General features: G+C 38.7%; 1 protein-coding gene across 1 annotated transcript; it reads left to right on the forward strand.

Annotated features, from left to right (window-relative positions):
• The first annotated feature begins 5,186 nt into the window (after nucleotides 1-5,186).
• Nucleotides 5,187-18,996, forward strand: RAB33B (RAB33B, member RAS oncogene family). The gene is made up of 3 exons (XM_072405843.1): nucleotides 5,187-5,522; nucleotides 9,440-9,704; nucleotides 12,299-18,996. The coding sequence occupies exons 2-3, from the start codon at nucleotides 9,459-9,461 to the stop codon at nucleotides 12,731-12,733; spliced, it is 681 nt and encodes a 226-aa protein (XP_072261944.1). The 5' UTR covers nucleotides 5,187-5,522; nucleotides 9,440-9,458; the 3' UTR covers nucleotides 12,734-18,996.
• The last annotated feature ends 1,217 nt before the right edge of the window (nucleotides 18,997-20,213 follow it).

Consider the following 20,213-nt stretch of genomic DNA (forward strand, 5'->3'; position numbering starts at 1 on the left):
TACGATCGTTCGTAGATATCGTGCAGGATCGTTCGTCGTTCGTTTTCCAACGATAATAATTGGAAGTGTGTACGTAGCTTTAGAATAAACATTATTTTGTAAATCCTATGGGTATACAATATACTTACAATATAAATTTGTAATCACAATATATTATTTTTAGAAAATGATTGTGAGTGTAAAGGTATCCAACATCTAGTGGTGGTAGCTTAATTTAGACTTCCTTACTGCTATAGACTTGCTTACCTGCTATAGAGGTCATATAGCAAATTAGAGCCAGTCTCCTACAGCTTTCACTGTGCTGCTATGCTTCCCTAGACATCAGTAATGAGGAAGTGCTTCTGATCTCTACCAGTTCTGATCACTCAGTCTCTACAGGTAGGACTATCTTAGACATGCCCTGCATAACTAAATCTACATTTACGTCAAATTTTCAAGCACAACTTTTAATCTTGACATGTCTACAGCACCCCCCCCCCCCCCTCATGTTGTCTATCAATCTACAATGGCGGAATGATAAACAACCGATCAGCGCCACTGTGCTTTTGCATGGCGGAGAGATGGAGCACTGTCTCAATCAACCGTCCTTTCCCCTCTCTATATACCAGAACAATGCTGTGTGCTCATTCATTCATCTGTCACTGGATATGATCAAGAAAGATTTTTGACAATGACAGCGATCTGAAATGAGTACATGGCGTTAGTTTGCCGCAAGATTAGAAATTCACATCCACTGAAACTGCTGATGACATGGAAACATGAAATAGTGAACTCATCCCAGCAATTAGGACATAAATAATGCATTATTACTTTATAAAAAAAGTAAGTGTGGTGGATGCACCAATGACAACCTGTAAAACCCAAGTGTTAATTATCAATATTGATTATACAGTTCTGCAGTTAGCTGTATTGCAGTTGGTAACAGGATAGGGATGTATTAGCACCACAGCATCAGATCACATTTTGTTTAGAAGCTTACATTAAGGTACACACACATTTATATTTGTAGCTACAGTTTGTTTACAGCAGCAGGATTGGGCTGCATTGGGATCTGTTGTTTAATCCCAATGCAAAAACAAGGCACAGCACTGGTAAAATCTGGATTCATAAATAACAAAATTACAGTATTTCACCATTTTAACCTCATGGCACTTTGCACATAATAGTACACTATTTACACTCTATACCAGGGAGGGCCACCATATGTGGCTCATTTAGCTTTTCAATCCGGCCTTCCAATATTGGTACAAAATGGTCCACCGGTTCATGGGTGACCAACAACACTGTTTCCACTGAATTTAAATGTAATTACATATGAACATAACTTATGAACAAAGGTTCTCTTTTACTTTTAGTTAATGGCTTTTACACATCATTTTTCATCAGTTCATACAAACGCTATCCATCCGATACTGGCCCGGCCCATCTGTCAAATTTGTGGCCAATTCAAAATGTCAGATAGCGTTCATACAGGAAACGCATTTCCGCCACGATAAGATAGCTTCACTTAGGAACCGTCGGTTTCAGACAGCGTACCATGCCTCATCCCCAGACTCTAAGTCCAAGGGGGTTAGCATATTGATTGACATATCCTTCCCTTGGACGTTAATTACTTTGAAGATGGACCCAGAGGGGCGATACCTCCTAGTTAAGGTACTAGTTAAGGTCCATACTAGGTTGTTTACCCTGGTTAATCTGTACCTCCCTAATACTAACCAAGTGTCCTTTTTGGAGGAGTTTCTTGAGGTTGCTGATATGTTTGCAGAAGGAGTTTTGATAGTGGGGGGTGATTTTAACCTAGCACTGGACCCAGCCCATGATGTGTCTAGGGGGGCTTCCCACCTCCCCCGTTCTGTCTTACGACGCCTGAAAAGCCTCTTACACCTTCATCAGCTGGCAGAAATATGGAGACTACAACACCCTAGTGAGCGTGACTACACTTTCTATTCTCCTGTCCACAAAACTTATTCGCGTATAGATTTTTTTCTGGTTAAACACGATGCAATCCCTCAAGTCCACAGTACGGAGATAGGGAATATGACTTTCTCAGACCATGCGCCAATTTCAATTACGATCATTACGTGGCATGCTATATGTTCTCTCGAGTTACTGGATATGACTATTTCTGTAAAATTGTATGCCTTTTCACGCTTTTATTGCTTTTGCCATCTGTATACACTGGTTTGAGTTCTGTAATTGTCTGTTTTTATTGGTTGCTAATAAAAAAAAAAAATAATAAAAAAAAAATTTGTGGCCAAAAAATTTTACCACCCCCGCTGAATACTTTACAGCTACTTTGCACACTCTACCATTTCATAACAGATTAATCAATCTGCACATCTTTAGCAATACCCAGACTTATATTAATAAGACTTCCTGCACTGACAGATTTGAATTTTCTGACACATCACAAAAGTTTAAACACTTTGTAGCCAAACCCAAACAATTAATCGAGAGATAACAGACCGGACCACTATTTTTATGATATAGGTATACCATAACAAAACACTATCTCCAGGTTATAAAACAATTAACAAGTACTTACAGTGATTCTGAAGGAAATGCTTACAGTGTGTCTGCTAATCTTTATTAAAGGAGCTGGAGAAAGGGAATTGTGGGCAAAGTAAGTACAATCCTATCAATATTTAACAATGATGTCCTCAGACTTTGATCTGTAACTTTAAACATTCCACAAAAGTATTTCTGCATACCAGGTTAACAAAATGAGTGAGAAGCATTTTATTTTTTTAAAGCTTCACTAATGACAAAAAAGACTAGATAATCAATATTTGAACTTGGACACTAACAACTGTATAAAATATATGTATTTATAGAAGCATCTCAAAAATGTATAAAGCTGCTTACAGATGCTAATGTATTGTCCATGAAGATAGGCATGATCAATTCAAGCAAAAATCGAACATGTGTACAGTGGCTATCTGATGCTGTTCATCAATCTGTCTTAGTGGATCAATGAATGATCGAGTAGGGTTGACCGCTTTACTTTTCTATGGAGAAACGCACAGCATCATGCCCTTCGCTCACCCACCCTTTCCATAGAATAGGACAGTGTTGTGTGTACAGCACTCATTCCTTCTGTCACTGGATTTCCTCACTCAATTCGTCATGCCACTGGAAATAACCACAAAAGATTGTTTGCAGAGACAGAAAACTGACAATTGTACAGGATTTAAGCATTTTTTAATAGTTGTCCCATTGAAGTTTCAGAGTTTTTTATTACTGTAGGTTATATAATAAATGCGCCCCACTTACTGGACCACACTGCCAATGTATAGTGTTTTGTTTATAAATTCTGTATATGACATTGTCAGGTCATTAGCCAGGATTATGGTCTGGGCTATGGTACAGGCAAGAAAGCTTTCTGGCTTGAGCCATGGTTGGTGGTTCCCACTTCCAAACAGAAAAAATGAAAGATTGCCTTTATAGGTCATGGCTTCTTTGGAGAGAAGCTGTATTCTGCTATTGCCAAGTTACTAGTTGATTAATTCCCCAGGTTAGGAACCTCATGAGGCAGAGGAGGTGCTAATTCAGAAGGCCCACACTAGAGAACTAGGTCAGGTAGAGAATTGAAAAGACCCTGGAGAGACATCAAAGCACATTTGTTTTGGGTCAGGCCAACCCCAAGCCAATTTGAGACTTCAGCTGCCCAGACTCTCCAGGAAGGTGGCAGGCTGGCTGGGTTCCAGAGAATTTGGGCAGACAGGATCTCAGATGACTTGGCGCTCAACACCATCTCAGTAGGCCAGAAGCTTGGGAATTTTATTAGACAAACTACAGGTATCCTATAAAATTGTTGGGCCTGCTTGTAAGAGTTGGATCCTAATTTGCTTATGGACTGTTATTTCTTTAAAATTACCCTTCCACTACACTTCTGGTTGTGTTAAAAAAATGCTTTAGTTGCCATACACTGTTTTGTTATATAGCTTGTTGTGACTTAGGAGTTGTGGGAGAAGATATTTGCTGTACCCAAAAGTTCTGAGTGCCTTTATTGGTCAGGGTGGGGAAGCAAGGTAAACCTGAGGTGACACAATCATCTAAACTCCTAGTGCCCTTGCCATACGAGCCACCATCTCCACCACCTTTTAGGCACAAAGTGGCAGCAGGGGGCTTAGGTTGAAATATTCTCAGTGTTCCAGCACTCTGCGCTGAAATATAAGCAGTGTTAGGGTTTTTAATGCATCCACTGACATCAATGTTAGAGGTTTTTACTGCATCCACTGGAAGTGTTGGAAGCCAACACTTGAGACCCTTTGGAGTTTTTTAACTGACCACCACTAATCTGATCTGTACCAAAGAAAGACAAAAACTGACTTTGATAATTTGTCCTTCTAAAAATACCACTTGTGAGTCTTCCAAGTTTATCAAGAGACTTCAGTCCTGTTTGACACTATTAAAAATATGAGGAAGCAACAAGTCCCCTGTGCACATTGACAAGTTCAGATTTCTACAAACCATTCTACCAGAGAAATTGGGGTTCCAGTCAGTCAAAGGGCAGCTTAATCTTAAAGTTTTAGTATACTATCATATACTAGATTGTAAGCTTTTCTGGGCAGGGTCCTTTCTTCCTCCTTGAGTCATTACATGTCATTTGCAAACCCTACTAAATGTACAGCACTGTGTAATATGTTGGCACTATATAAATCATGTTTATTAATAATAACTTGGATGCATGTAGCCACCAGGATCTCCTGTACCATTTTGGGTTCCAGAAACACACTATAGCAGATAAATTAGGAATAGTATCATTGTCCACATAGTTAAAATAACATGGCAGCCTCTCTAGCAGTTTATCTATCAGGGTTTCTCCAGTGGTTGTTAGGGATTTCCTGAGCATTGTGCACTTAGTGACTGTCAGGCTCGTTTAACAGATATCAATGATCTTTCTGGTTATCAGTACGGGTGACATTCTTCCCAATAATCATCAAAATAATGTACAGTAATAATGTATAATACATTTAGCAGGTGTCCCCTAAAAACCTGAAAGTTCAAGGCTTCACCTTGTTAACAAAAGGTTAAGAAATGCTCCTATAGAGGGAGGGGAATTAGAGGTGCATTTGTGTCCCCTGCCTATGCTTAAAATGTCAAATCTCCATGAAAAGTTCATAGACATGATGTCACAAAGTGTATGAAAGTGTAAATGGAAAGACAAGACCTATGCAATGACATAACCACGCATGCGCAGTATCATCAGCGGCCATCTTTACTGAGGTCAGATTAACCCTAGCTTCTCGCTTCCGTTCCCGGAACTAATATGGTGTCCTGTAGCTTGGGAGGGTGCAGTAGGTGGTTCCAGGCACAAGAGGAATGAAACTGCCAGATCAGCCGGCATCTCACCAGCAGGGGCAGTAACAGCTGTGGGACGGGTTAAGGAGAAAAAAAAGCCTGAGCAGTGTTTACCCGGTGGGTTCTCTCATCACCATCTGCAATTATAGCTTACAGCCGGCTCCAGGGTGTGCCGGCCTAGTGATTCGTGACTCCTGGACGCTGCCGGTCACTGCTCGGTGAGTAGAAGTTGCTGTGTGCGCGCTTCTCCGTGCCACGTGCACGCGCACTGCTTCCAGCTGTGTACCCGGTACTCCCTGATTCCCGGGCCGCACCACTTGTTGTGTGCACATCCTGTGTGATCTGCCTGCAGATGTGTGAATCATTCCTCATCAGTTATATGTGCACATTGATTCTATATATCACCATACATCACCAGTCAATCCCAGCCTTACACACAAAACTGAAATCAGGGTGAGAAATGTGAAAGATCGGTGACCACAACACCTTACCTGTACACAGCACACATTGTGATGAGATTGTGTACTAAGTTTGTGTGGAATTGTCCAGAAATGCCTGTCATACATTGGAGGCAGCCATATATTGTGCATGAGGAATCCCCTGTATGTCACTGTCTAAGTATGGATCTAATAATATATAATATTATTTCCTGTATGATCTGCCCTTCCCGCATGCCATGGCATGAATAACACCTCAGGGCTCACATACACACCATTGTTTTTACATTTCATGTGTGCTCATCACACCAAATGCAGCTCAGCAGATCTCCATTTACTTCAATGGAGAAATATGGGTGACTATCCTACGCTGCTTTGCTTTGCAGGACCCATTGTGGCACATTCAGCAGGTCAAATGCTGCTTTTTATTATATGCTGCTACATAATATTATTAATAAACAGGATTTATATAGCACCAACAGATTACACATCGCTGTACAATAAATAGGGGTTGTAAATGACAGGCAGTGATACAGGAGTACATATGACACAAATGCCCATTGATGCTAGTGTACATATAATACAAGTTCCTTCTGTAAATACCCAAATATCAGCCATGCGCATGGTTCTTTATCACTGCAATGTTGTCAGGAAGTTTTTGAGGAAATTAGTGGTCAGATCTTGGCACATCAGGATGCTTCTTGTTTATCAAAGAATCTGCACTTGCAACTCTTGTTTCTGCAATCTTAAGAAAACTTTTGTAAAGATTTAAAAGGCTGGCTAAAAAATTACATAGAGGTTTATTATTGTCACAATGCTCCTTTTCATAATCAAGGATTTTACTAATTTGGTTTGAAAATGGCACGTTATTTTCTCCTGTTTTTAATTTTGTTTCACACCTTGGAAGTCTTCCTGGTGCTTCCTGGTGGCATCCTGGTGCTTTGTAATACTGTAATGTGAATTTTTGTGTGCATTGTATTAAAACAGAATTAGCTTTTCCCCTCTACCCCGGCTGTAAGTGCTGTGTGTGCACTCCGGTCTAGCCCTGGCACACATTTCTTATTCATTAAAAAAAAACAAAAACAAAAAAAAAAAACAAACAAACTTATAAAGGCAAAAAAAAATCACAAAATCCCTCAATAAATCCAGAAAAATCCCCATCTGCTTCGCTGCATTTTATTTTTGTTTTGCAATGATTTTAAGGCAAAGAAGAAGACAAAGAGACATCTCTCATCTGACCTCTTCCACCTTTCTTTGCCTCCCTTTCTGATTTTAATGCTCAAGCATATCGTTTAAAATACAAAAGAAAAAAAAAACAGGATAAGTAACGGAAAATACCATAAAGAGTAACCGAAGAGACCCGTGGACGTCTCCGACTACAGTTGTGTACCAACAATCGGTCATAATGAATCCAGGTGCTCCAAGCTACCCAATGGCAGGTTGGGGACCTGCACCCAGATGTTACGGAGGCATTGCTATATGAGAAGCTCAGTCCTGCTGGACCTATTTTGTCCATCAGAGTCTGTTGTGATATGATCATTCGACGATCTCTTGGATATGCTTACGTTAACTTTCAACAGCCAGCTGATGGCGAACGTGCTTTGGACACAATGAACTTTGACGTCATCAAAGACAAACCAATGTGCATTATGTGGTCCCAACGTAATCCATCTCTCCGTAAAAGCGGTGTTGGAAACATCTTTATCAAGAACCTAGACAAGTCTGTTGACAATAAGGCAATTATATAACACCTCTGCCTTTGGCAACATCTTGTCTTGCAAGGTTGTATGTGATAAAATGGAACTAAACTCATTGGTGGGTGATGAGCTTCTGCTATAATTGGTGGTATACACAGCACTGATTGTGGCACATACTTACCCTGTGCAGTTGTCCTTCAGCAGTGGAATTGTCATCACTTCCTAGGGTGTCACCATCTTCACCGCCGGTTCCATGGCAGACTTCCCTGGAGACAACGAGACTCATCACTGATTTGATAATGTAACTCACGAGAGTTACATTGTCCCTAGCGGGTTGCACTGTGTGCAACGAGTCTAAGCTAGACGGCACATACACTATGTAGTTTAGAGCTTAAAGTGGAGATAAAATGAAAATATTAAAAATCACACTGACCTTTAATCCTGCAGATCCCTTCCCTCAATCGTTCTGGGCCGAGGAAGTGCCGGTAGATGCCATCTGCCTTCTCTTCTGGTCTTCTTGCTATGTCACCTGATCTCACACTGCACAGGTCAAGATCGGGTGATGTAGCCGCTGTAAAGGGGATAAAAAAAAAGAGAGACAATCTCGCTGCGCATGAGATCGGCATGTATTTTCCTTTAGTGGAAAAATGTCCAATCTGTGCATGCTGCACAGAAGGGGCAGCCAGAGACTCCTGGAATTCATGACGTGCAGTGGTCAAGAAGGGCTGGTGCTGCACAATTTTTATATTTCAACATCTTTATTGAATTTTATAGGAACAAGTACAATTAAGTCAACATAGAAAACAAGGTATTAACAAAATTAACTGAACAAGGGTCGGCAAGGTATAGATGTACATGTATGGACATTGATTAACGAGTCATACAATGTCTGAACCACAGAGTTGCTATAATCCTGGTATATCTAAAAGGAATAAATTCCTGAGAACAATGAATTAGGGAACATGACATAACATCTGAGCTTGTTCAAAAAGGTAAACCCATACACATCAAAATTTTAAACATGAAGGTAAACCAAGCCTGTGCCCCCGGTGCTACACAATTTTTACTTTACATATAAGAGTTGTTTATTCTTTAATGTAAAGTAAAAATGTTGAGTTTACGCCAAAAGCAGTACATTGTTTTGCATGCACATTTATTTTACATTGTAGGTCTATAATTCTTAGGCATAACCCACCAAAATAGGTTCAGTATTTATTAAATTTAATAATAAACTTTAAATAAAATAACACAAAAATCTGTTAAGGGTGCATAAAAATACTGAAACGTAAAAAAAACTGTACAGTAACATATATAACATACATATAATTTTATTATATATATATATATATATATATATATATATATATATATATATATATATATATATATATATATATATATATATATATATATATATATTATAATGATTATTTCGAATTGGATTCAATACAGTTATTTTGTATTGAATCCAATACAAAATTATTCGAATTTCCTGCCGCGCCTCCCGCACACACCAACGTCGCCAGGAACGTCCGTGCACTCGCCATCAGAAGACGAGGACGTGGCCTAAAGGTTGGGATTTGACGGGCAGTGTGCCTGATGGAACCAGGTGTTTTTTTTTTTTATGTTTTTAGCTACCCCGAGTGTGGCTCGGAGTTACCGCTTTCATCGTGTTTTTTTTTTTTACTCCGAGCCACACTTGGGGTTACTGCCAGGCAGGTTAAGCAAAAAAACCACCAGGAGCCAGGGAGTTTTTTATGTAACATGTGTGTCTCTTTTGTCAAATAGTAATACCTCCTGCTGATTTATTGTCTGCTTTAAGGCAGCACGTTTAAATGATAGGACTGCTAACACACCCACATCTTCATAACCTCAGAAATCCAGATCGATAAGTGGGCACAGAAAATTCTTAACATAACGCGTGATAGTAGTCTGGCACCTGATGGTTCTTACCTAGTCTGTTGTGATCCTTAAATATCTTTCATTCTATTTCTTTTTCAGATTTGGTGTGTTGGCTAACATGTCTTCTGCCACTGGTGGAGATAGAGGATTGGAGTCATCTTTGGAAGCTAGTATGAGCAGTACCTGCTCTTATGGATCTACGCGGGCCCGAATATTTAAGATCATTGTGATTGGCGATTCAAATGTGGGAAAGACATGCCTGACGTATCGTTTCTGTACAAGCTACTTCCCTGAAAGGACTGAGGCCACCATTGGTGTAGACTTTCGAGAAAGAAGTGTAGAGATTGATGGAGAGAAAATTAAGGTACCAAAAATAGCTTTTTGAATATTGATTTTTTGAATCCTTTTCCGGCATTAAGTAATATTATATAGTATTCATCTATATTTTACTTCTCAAACTTGGCTGAACCATTCCATGCAGTATGCTGTATTGTAATAGTCCATGGAAAGGGCAGTGTCTAGCTGCCTGACAGGTATGCCAGATTCTCATTTTTGTGTTGTAGAAGTCAATGGTTTACTTTTCAGAACACTACAATGCATAGATACCAACCATCTTTATGTTAAAGTGCTCTGTGCTGGGGAAAAAACGGTAGCTTGGTTAACACTTGCATCGCCTTTTAGTTTTCAAAATGATTGGGCTTACCTTACTGCAACACAAGTTTATGTGTTTAATAGCACATTGCAATGTGCATCCATCCTTATTAAGAAATATATAGTAAAAGTCTGACTTTTCTATCCAAATTTCTTCACTTTGCAGAAGTCACAGATTTAATTTAAAAAGATCTGCAACCAATATTAATGGCACCAGGGAGATCTGCAAATATTCCCTGAACACACATAGGTCACCACTATCTGAGATCTACATTCCAATACACATAGCTGAGTATCCATGCCACCAATGATGATTGCCTCACCATGCAAATGTCATTTTTTCCCCTCTCACAACATATTCTAGTCCTGTCTTGGTGTATGGTGGAGAAGTGATGTTACATATATTTCCCTACAGAATTACACATCCCGGAAAAAGAGTGGAGCTTCTATTTCTAGCCCCAGGAAAAAATTATTTTAAAGCGACCCTGTCATTAGGTCAAACAGAATAAGCTACAGGTAGTCTGTAATATTTTAGTAAGATTCCCGTCTGACATGCAGCAGGTACAATTTACACCTTCACTCTTTTATCCTTCTCATCCTCTGTGTTTAGGTCTGTGATTTGTTGGCACACTTGTGTGATTTTCTGGCTCCACTTCTTTTGTCATTGTGAATGCTTCAACCCTTCCTACCCTCATCTATGTATTTAGCATATCATGGGTTACCCATGGCCTTCTTAACATGCAGTGTTTTGTGTCCCTTTACTCTATAAAATGCCCCATGAATCTTTTTGCTTGTGTTGTGTCTGTTATTTAATGGCATACCAGTTTAGCAGATACTTTGCGCAGGCCTACAAAACATAAGGTTATTGTATGTAATACAATGGCATCTTTCCAAATAACATGATCAAAGCATATCTGTGTATGAATTGAATCATTCTTCGACCTTTGAATGTACTTTTATATTTATTTATTAGTTGATGAAGCATGCATATCTAGAGGCATGCAGGGGACTTTTATTTATGAAGATATTCAGTCATCAGATGTAAAAATTGAACTCACAGGGCTCAGGGTTTACTTCCCTGAGCCATGGTCTCCAGCAAGGAGAACAATGAGCAGTACAATGATGGCATCTCCTAATATCCCTCAAGTCTGATGGGACTAGTAGTCATGCGTTTGTGACTTAGTTCTTACATTGCAGATATGCAGCTATAAGGATGTAGGGAACCCCTAGGGACACCCATACTAACAGGAGGTGCAATGCCATTTATGTAAAGGAATTTAACTTTTTCAGGTTGGTTCCTAAATTCTTCTTGCAGACCTTCACTTTTTAAATTCTTGTCCAAAAACATTGTTTTTACATAGTTTTCTACTGCAGCTTTCATCACAGCTGTGGGAAGTTAGTTTACCAATCTGTTCCAGTTCTATAAGCCAGAGGGAAGTGTATGTAAACCCTAACAATGAACTTGTTTGCTCTCTCATTGGAAAGGGTTTTGTTATATCTGTTTAAAAGCTCCTTATAATTCTGAGAAAAATATAAATTTAAATTTTCTGTGCTCAAGTAAGGTTAAGAGTTGGGGGAAGAAATGAGGGGTGGTGTGGAGAGAAGAAGAAGTCTTTTAATTTTGTAATATATTAAAATTAAAAATGGCCTTTAGAATGTGATTAAGACATATGTATATGGTAAGGACATTAGATTCTGAGACCCTTTAAGGGACAGCTAGTGACCTGACAAAGGACTCTGTAAAGTAATATGTGTAATATATATATATAATAAAGTAATGCATAACTCCATATAAATACTGTGTAATAATAATATTATCACTATGAGTCTTATGAATATAAGGAACTGCTCTTCTTCCATACAAAGCAGTGGCCAGCTCTCTCAGTGCTGATTAGAGCAATGTGCAGGGAGCTGTCGGAAAGCTTCTGCTTTGCTGTGAGAGCAGCACTTGCTCCTCTATGTTCTCTTTACATGGGATATTTTAAAATCTAAAAGAGAAACATATTTATTACTGTATGTGCTTTTGAAAAACAATGTGGATTTAATTAGTCTTTTATTTTACCCAAAGCTGAAAATGTCAGCCCAATGACTCATTTCTCTCTCCCCCTGCTCTGTTCATGCAGGCCTTGTGAGGGAGTCTGAAAGTAAGCTGCTTCTGCTGTTTAGAAGAGTTTTAAGTTTAATGGTTTCACGATTAAATAAATGTTAAAATATAACCTAAAGATGTTATATAAATAAATGGACTTTCATATAATACATTTTACCCTTTTTCTAACCACAATGTATATATGTTTGTGTATTTTCTAGATTCAGCTGTGGGACACAGCAGGACAGGAGCGTTTCCGTAAGAGTATGGTGCAGCACTATTACAGAAATGTGCACGCCGTGGTTTTTGTTTATGATATCACAAACATGGCCAGTTTCCAGAGCCTCCCAGCCTGGATCGAGGAGTGTAAGCAACATTTGCTCACAAACGACGTGCCACGCATTTTGGTTGGAAATAAATGTGACCTAAAGGACTCCATTCAAGTGCCCACTGATCTGGCTCAGAAGTTTGCTGACGCTCACAGCATGCCAATGTTTGAGACCTCTGCCAAGAATACCAATGACCACGTGGAAGCCATTTTTATGACCCTGGCACATAAGCTCAAGAGTCACAAGCCATTGGTTTTAAGTCAACCTCCAGAAAGCACAGTGGAGCTGAATTCTGTGCCAAAGACCTCTTTTCCCTGTGGATGCTAGATGTCTATTTTATTGGACTGGAAAGGAGAGGGCATTTTACAAGTTCAATTCATACAAAATCCTGTTACATTGGGCGCCAGGAAAGATGCATGGTTTCATGGAGGCCTAAGGCATGTGCTGTTCAGGGTTCTTTTTTTTTCCCATCAAGCCTCAAGTGTTGACTGTTGATCAAGTGTCTGCTTATCTGCACAGTGACCTGAGAATTTTCCACCTTTTATTTTTTTCAATACATTAACTTGAAAGTCTGAAAAAGACACAAACCTTTGGCAAGTGCAATTTTAAGAATTACGGAATATTAACAGCAGCGTGCTTTATCGATGTGCATTACCTAAACTTGTATCCCTCCCCCGTGATTTATAGCTGGCTTTACGTTTTCCAGGCAGCGGGTTAGTGCTGATCCATTCCTTACCTAGCCGTTCTCTTTGATTATGGGAGTGGGGCACAGTTGACTAGCAAAATTCTGCTAGAATCATCATTGGCATTCTTACTGATATCTGTGTGTATGTGACTATACTGCTGCTGCCTAAGAATGCCAGGACAGGGATGTAGTTTGTGTAAAGGCTGTTGGTTATGAATTATTGTTTTAGGATGTCATTGTGAAGTCTATTACATTTCCTATGTAGCTAAACCAGGTTTTATGATACCCTCTTATGTGCTGAGGAAAACACAAAGGAAATGTGTGTGTGTGTGTGTGTGTGTGTATGCATGCGTGTGACTTCACAGCTGCAAAGCTTAGTAAATCACTCAAGATAATTGTACTGGCATAACTTTGTGTCTTTATAGTCACACCATTAGGTTCCCGGTTATTCATTCTGCCTGTATCTTGTTCAAAGCAAGCACAATTTTAGATTTTTTAATTCCAGCGGTGAGATGTCTTAGAAACACAAAGTTTTGCACATGGATTTATTTGAGTAACAACTAACAGACTTAAAAATATGAAGTATTTAATATTTTGTTATGAAGGAAATAAAGGGAATAATGGTTTACTTGAGTGAATCCCATATCCAAATACTTAAATACTTTTTGAAGTCCAACCTAAAACATAATGAGCAGAGTTATTCTGATTTATATTTTTATGATTTTTAACATTCCTCAAGGATGGATTCTGTAAAAACTGTTTGCTTTATAGAATATCTTACTTCCTTTATTCAATCCAAATCTGACATAGGATTTGCTAGTTCTTACTACAGGGTAAACGTTTTTTGTGTTAGAGCCACAGTCTATCTTCAGAGGCCAAACCCTCCCCTTGCACTATACCTACTTATTGACAATTCTGCTTGCGCTCTTTGATGATGGCAGCAGTCCTTATCTTCATCTTGTGGTGGGGTTGTGACTCCCGAACAGGTGCTGGAACACAGTTAAGGAGAAGAAAACATTTCAAATGGTTTAATGCACCCTGGTTTAATCTAATATATCAAAAGGGCCTTGTGTTGTACCATCACCATTTATAACTGTTTTGTTTTAAAGCAGGAAAGTGAGATAATAATAAAGTATGTATATACATTATTTATGGTATGGCTTTACAGGCTTTCAAGTGTTTGTCCAAGGAGAAATACTCAACATTTACTCATTGATCCTATTGACCTGCCCTTAGTAAAGTTGAGCTGACAGTGGAATTCACCATCTAATGGAATTATACCTTGCCTGCAGCATTCTACATAGCTTTAGGCAGACACTGAGTATCCTGTAAAGGACACTGTATGTAATTTTATGAGTGTGCCGGAACATAAGACTATTTTGCCACCCTTACAGTATATGATTTGCCAGAAAGATAGCATTATGCTATCGGAGTATGTATAGCTATGTGGCCAGTTTGACCGGTGTATCAAAGCATACAGATTCTGTTCCCAGAGAAGTGACATTGCTGTGGTCCTTTATAATGGTAGGACAGCTATTTACACATTATTTAATTTGATTGCTGCTACTTTGTGTCAGTTTGAAATTGTTTCCCCCATTGAATTTCTTTCCTAAAGCTGATCTGTACTTAGCATACAAATGTTGGAGGTCCCTTATGTGAATGGATTAGGTGATCTGCAATAACTTGCTAATGCAATGCAGATTATTAAGGTACTTCATTTACAGTATATTCTGAAAACAAAATCTTGCATTTGTGGCTTGGTTACAGATCAGTGGTTAATTAGATGAACCTATCCATATCTGTTAACATGGGATCACTACTTACTGCATATCCATGAACACATCTTGGAGACGTAATCACTGGCAAAGCGAGAAAATGCTATGTTGAACGACTTCAGATCTTTTTTTTCTGCTATTACTAATGATAGATGTTAAAATGTTAAAATTGAAAAAGTTGATTACGGGCAAGCATGTGTGTTTGTGTTAAAGAAGCCTTTAGAGGGGAACATGAAGGCAACCATTCCAGTTTTGTTAAGGAGAGTATCCATCCAGCCTGCATGCCACCTGCTCATCCTTGGAGTAAGCAAATAATAAAGTATATCTTTGAGTCTTTCCATCCAGGGTTTCATGATGCTAGGCATTATTTTGAATATCATGGCAATAAATAATTAATCTTAACTTAATTAAATTGATATTTTGGCAGTCCAGTCCTCCAAATGTTTGATCACTGGTCTTTTTTTTTTTTTTAAAATCCTTTTGTAAATGGGATGTTTTATTCTTTAAAAACATAATTCCATGTATATTTTTTCTGTAAATGTTGCTTGTGTGCCAGATGCTAGCACATAGTTACATATTGTCATATGACGGTGCTGAAAGGACGATCTTTGCATGCATAGTGCCAATGGGCTCTGTCAATCAAGTCATTCTGTAGGTGGGAGAGTGGAGACTGTATCATCTGTGCACATTAAGGTGCTATATGACTGCATGGTGCAGTGGTCAACAAACTTACGGACCACTAAATTTACCGACTCTGGACCGCACATGCACTGGGAGCTGGGTGTCACCCAAAGATAAAGAAACTTCCCCCAAAGGGACGTCATGATGCCAGAGCCTGCGATGGGAGGGTGGGGGTTTGTGTCCAGAGACACAACCCGACCACTGCCTGCGATCCATACGGGGGAAATGGTCTGTGACTTTGGCCGGTCAACACTCCCAGTGGGGTCCTTCTCCTAACTCGCTTGGGGGCACACCGGCCAAAACTACAGACCACCAAAATTTTCTTGCGTACCACTGGCTGGCAACTACTGGCATGGTCCACACACAAGAATGTGGTACTCCGAGTGAACAAACCTCGTAAGCTGACACCACTGATCCTGTAGACTGTTGTCAGAGGAGGTAGAATTGCATACAAGAGCAACACTAACAGTTTGCTGAAGTGCAGCTTCTAAGAGGACTCGCAGTAGGCAATTTAACATTTACCTACACAGGTTTTGTTGAAGATCTCTGAAGGAACAGCAGGTTAGGGTTATATTTTCAAACTTGCTCAGTGTTTGGTAAATGTGCTAAAGTCTTTAAAAGTGCACTTTTAATTTAAAATCTAATACTCTATATACATTGCTGAAAAGGCAAATTACCTTATCACTACAATTAATTTATTTCAATGTAGCATTAGCCTTTTGGTTCAAGTAGAATAATAGTTTATTGTAACTGTATGTGTCACTTGTATTACAATTTGTCAAGCTAAAAAAAGGCTGCACATCCTCCATTGAGCGTTACAGGTATACTTTAAAAGATTTTTGCATCAAAGATTGGCCTCCTGCTTTTGTTTTATTAATAACAATTAATTTACTATATAAATATTACTCAATGAAAATGTTTTACAGTTTTAAAGAATGCTGAATAAATCCTGCATATTCAGAACGGTGATAGGTTCTTACTGCTAAGTGGTCTTGCTGCCATATTAGATTGTGACATCCAGCCATAGGGAGACTCTTCATTGATATGGATGAGAACCAAGAACCTCACAGGTCCCACAGTGGTCCTGGCCCTAACATATTGGCCATTATTGGATATCAAAGGCAGCAGAGAAAAGACTATTATATATAGAGCAGCCACAGCCAGCAGAGGTTGGCATTTCTGCAAACGTACATGGTCATGTAGCAGATCAAAAGAAGTCAAAGGGATTCATTTATCTGGATCAAGGGAAAACACTTTATTTACAGTAGATTTGTTAAGTTTCTTGTACTTTTTTGTCATCCTAGAACACTTGAATGTGATTTTGCACAGGTCTTTGTTTTTTTTTTTGTGTCTGGGAAAATGTTTGGCTTGTCTCTGCTAACATTCCTTCTCCAAATTCCCCATTGAGCTGTATGTACATTTTTATACCGGGTTATTGCTTTTTACAGAAACGTTCAAATGAAAGAAAGGATTTCCACCCAATTTAACTAAAATTAGTGTTTTTTGTAATTATTTCTAAATTGTTGTTTGAATATAACTAAAACCCACGTCATAGGATGAAACGTCTGGCTGTAACCATTCTATGGAGAAGTTTATACTGCCAAATTGCAGTGTAGATGTTGTAACCCCCTCCATTTATATTTGTCTTATATATGCCTTGCATATCTTCTATTGTAAAATGTCCTGTTGTAATGTTACTGTGAGACAACTTCCATTCAGTATTATATGTCGGTGTATGTAAAACTTGGCTAAAATATCCATTAATTGTAGTATTACTCCATTGCAAATCCGAACAACAGCCATAACAACAACTTAACACTCAATTACTTTTGTCCTGGAGTCTTTTTTTTAACAAATACCTACGTAAAAGTCTAATATATAAATATAATTGTCTATGTAGCTAAAAATATAGTTGGCTTTGTGATTCAGATGAACAAAGCTAGTAAACATTATTATGTGCACACTAGATGTTTTGCAATGTGTAATTCGTATACGTTTGTGATCGATTTAATCTGCTTCTAAAACCAGGGCAGATGCTAGTGGGCATATTACCTGATTTTTCTAACCATATATCCCTAAAATTTTCTATGTATCCTGTTCTGTAAGAAAAAAATTCTGTGTGCATTTGTTTCTTTAGCATACCAATATTATGAGCTGGTACATTAGGAAGGTGAGTCCCTGCTGCCTCATAGGAAGTTTTTATCTTTCTTCTTTCACATGTAAGTAAGCTGTTCTATGTAGATACCCTGTAAACCTAAAGCCTCTTTTTAATTCCTATTGGACTCTCCTTTAAATTTCTGTCACTTTTTTGAAAACAAGTATGCTTATCCTGGTGTGTTAGCGTTGTGAATGAAGCCTAAAGAAATATAATTTTTAAAAAAAATTTCCATTGGACTTTTGATAATTTAGACGTAAATATTGCTTAGCAGAGATCTTCTTTAAATACGTTTTTGATGTTGCTGACTTCATGTGATGGGAAGTGCACAATACAGACATAATGGGAAGCAGCCAGGAATAGTCACATGTGGCTGCTGATGTAGTAGGTGGTGATCATCCTCTTTATTATAGAAAGAAATCCTGAAATCTGTGCTGTCATAAAGCTGTACTGTGCCAATATCTCTGTGTGCTTTTGGTAGTTAAAGAAAACTTGTCATGAGAAAAATACCTAGGCTGTCATTGCTGAGCTTTTAAAAAACCCCAGATGACAAAGAACTAGTATTCAGATGAAGAGTTCTGAAAGCTTGTTCCAGATCAGTAAGGCCATGTTCAGGCCTGAAGCAGGATCAAGCAATCCTGCGTGGCTGCTGGTGCTCGGTTGCTCTCACTGCAGTGCTGTTCTTAGGGAAGTAGTGTCTGCAGATTTGACTGTGGGTGGCAATTAGCGGTACTGTACTGCTCACGGCCACTTTATTCATTATCTATCGGGCTGCCACAGGTAGAAGCTACAAGTAGTATTTGCCCTGGCATGAGCTAGTGGTAACTGCACTGCAATCTCCTTGCCAGTCTGAATGTGGCTTAACTGGAGCCAGGGGGTTACCATGATGGCCAGGCAGCTAAGTCTGCACTGATGGCTTAATAATTTCCCTTCGGACAAGTTTTCTTTAATCAGCCATTACTAAATATATATATTCTGTTCTATTTGTTGCTTTTTACATTTCAAATCCACATTTAGCTGCATTAACTATGCAATGTCTTGTACATTATCTTTGCTAGCATACTTTACATTTTCTATTTATTCAGTTGCAATGTCTGTAGGTTTGTTTTAGTGTAAATCTGAAGTATATCGGGTCTTTTCTCTGGCTTCCCGATGATGGCTTACACTTTTAAATCATGGCAATGCTGCTTTGTAAAATAACTTTCTTCTAAACTGTTCTGATTTCTAATGTAAACTTCCTATACATGTGATATTAGATATGAACCTAGTTTCCAATAAATATTGCTAATAACAATCACAAGACTTGTCATTATTTTGAAACAAATGCACTGCTTCTCATTGATTACCTTGGTATCCTTCTATAGTATGCTTACAAAAACTCTGTGATAATGCCACATTTTTTGGGGAAAAACAAACAAAATTGGGGAACAGGTCAAGAACATGGACAATGGCATACCCTTTAGGAGTGCTGTGATTACGTCTGAAACTTGCACATCCTTATCTTATCTTATCTTATCTTATGTATCTCTGATACAGATATTCTGCTTGGGTGAAGTGTAAAGAAGACCGCCTTTAAAGTTGGATCTCACAATGAAGGAGATTCTACAGGAGAAATAAAAATGTTGAGTTTAGCTACATACACAGTTCATTTTTCCCAGGTATATACAATGTTTGTTATAGTGTGGCATGGTTTGAAAATAGCATTGACAAAAAAGTCATTAGGGAAGAAAAGCCTTGATTTCTTAACATGCTGCTAGATTTAGAATTGGACACCAATCGACCAGATCTGGGAAAAGCAAATTTTGGACGGAACAAAAACATTTGACACTCCATTGCAAGTGATTTTTTATAACCGAACTACAGCCTGTAGGTTGAGAAAGAATATTGGTCCCATCTATATGTCCACGATACTGGCATTGAAATACAAGGACGAGGAAAGGCTTTATGCACCTGCTGGCCCCATGATGTTGAGCTGCCTAATTATGCTGCATGTTCACCAGTCAGGAACAGGGCAGTGCCATAGCCTCAGACTGGAAATAGGAAGCTTGTCCATAGAATGCACACCATGCTTTGCATCATGATACCAACTTGGTATAGTAAAGCCTTGTCAATGTCTGCAACAAGAACACCCCCATTCTTACTGTTCTCATATAAAACTGATTATTGCAGGGTTCTTAAAAATTTACTGTTAAAAGGGGGGGGCATGGGGGGACCAGGAGAAAACTGTAAGTGCAGATAGATTAGTCCTCAGCACATATTTTGTTTTAGCATGAGGTCTTTTCCTTTAGGAATATCTATAAATAACTCCACAACATTACAATCTATTTAGATTCTTTTTCTGACCAATCAACATAAATGTGGTAGGTTGTACAGTCAGACTGCAGCATCTATGGTTAGCTTCACAGCATAAACAGTCAACATAAAATTTACCCATTGAGTTTAGGATGGTAGGAAAAAAAAAAAAAAGTACTTTCCACCCAGATTTTACAGACCACTGAAGAGAGAGAGAGA

The sequence above is a fragment of the Pyxicephalus adspersus genome, chromosome 3 (genome assembly GCF_032062135.1).
Source record: "Pyxicephalus adspersus chromosome 3, UCB_Pads_2.0, whole genome shotgun sequence".
NCBI classification, from domain to species: Eukaryota; Metazoa; Chordata; class Amphibia; order Anura; family Pyxicephalidae; genus Pyxicephalus; species Pyxicephalus adspersus.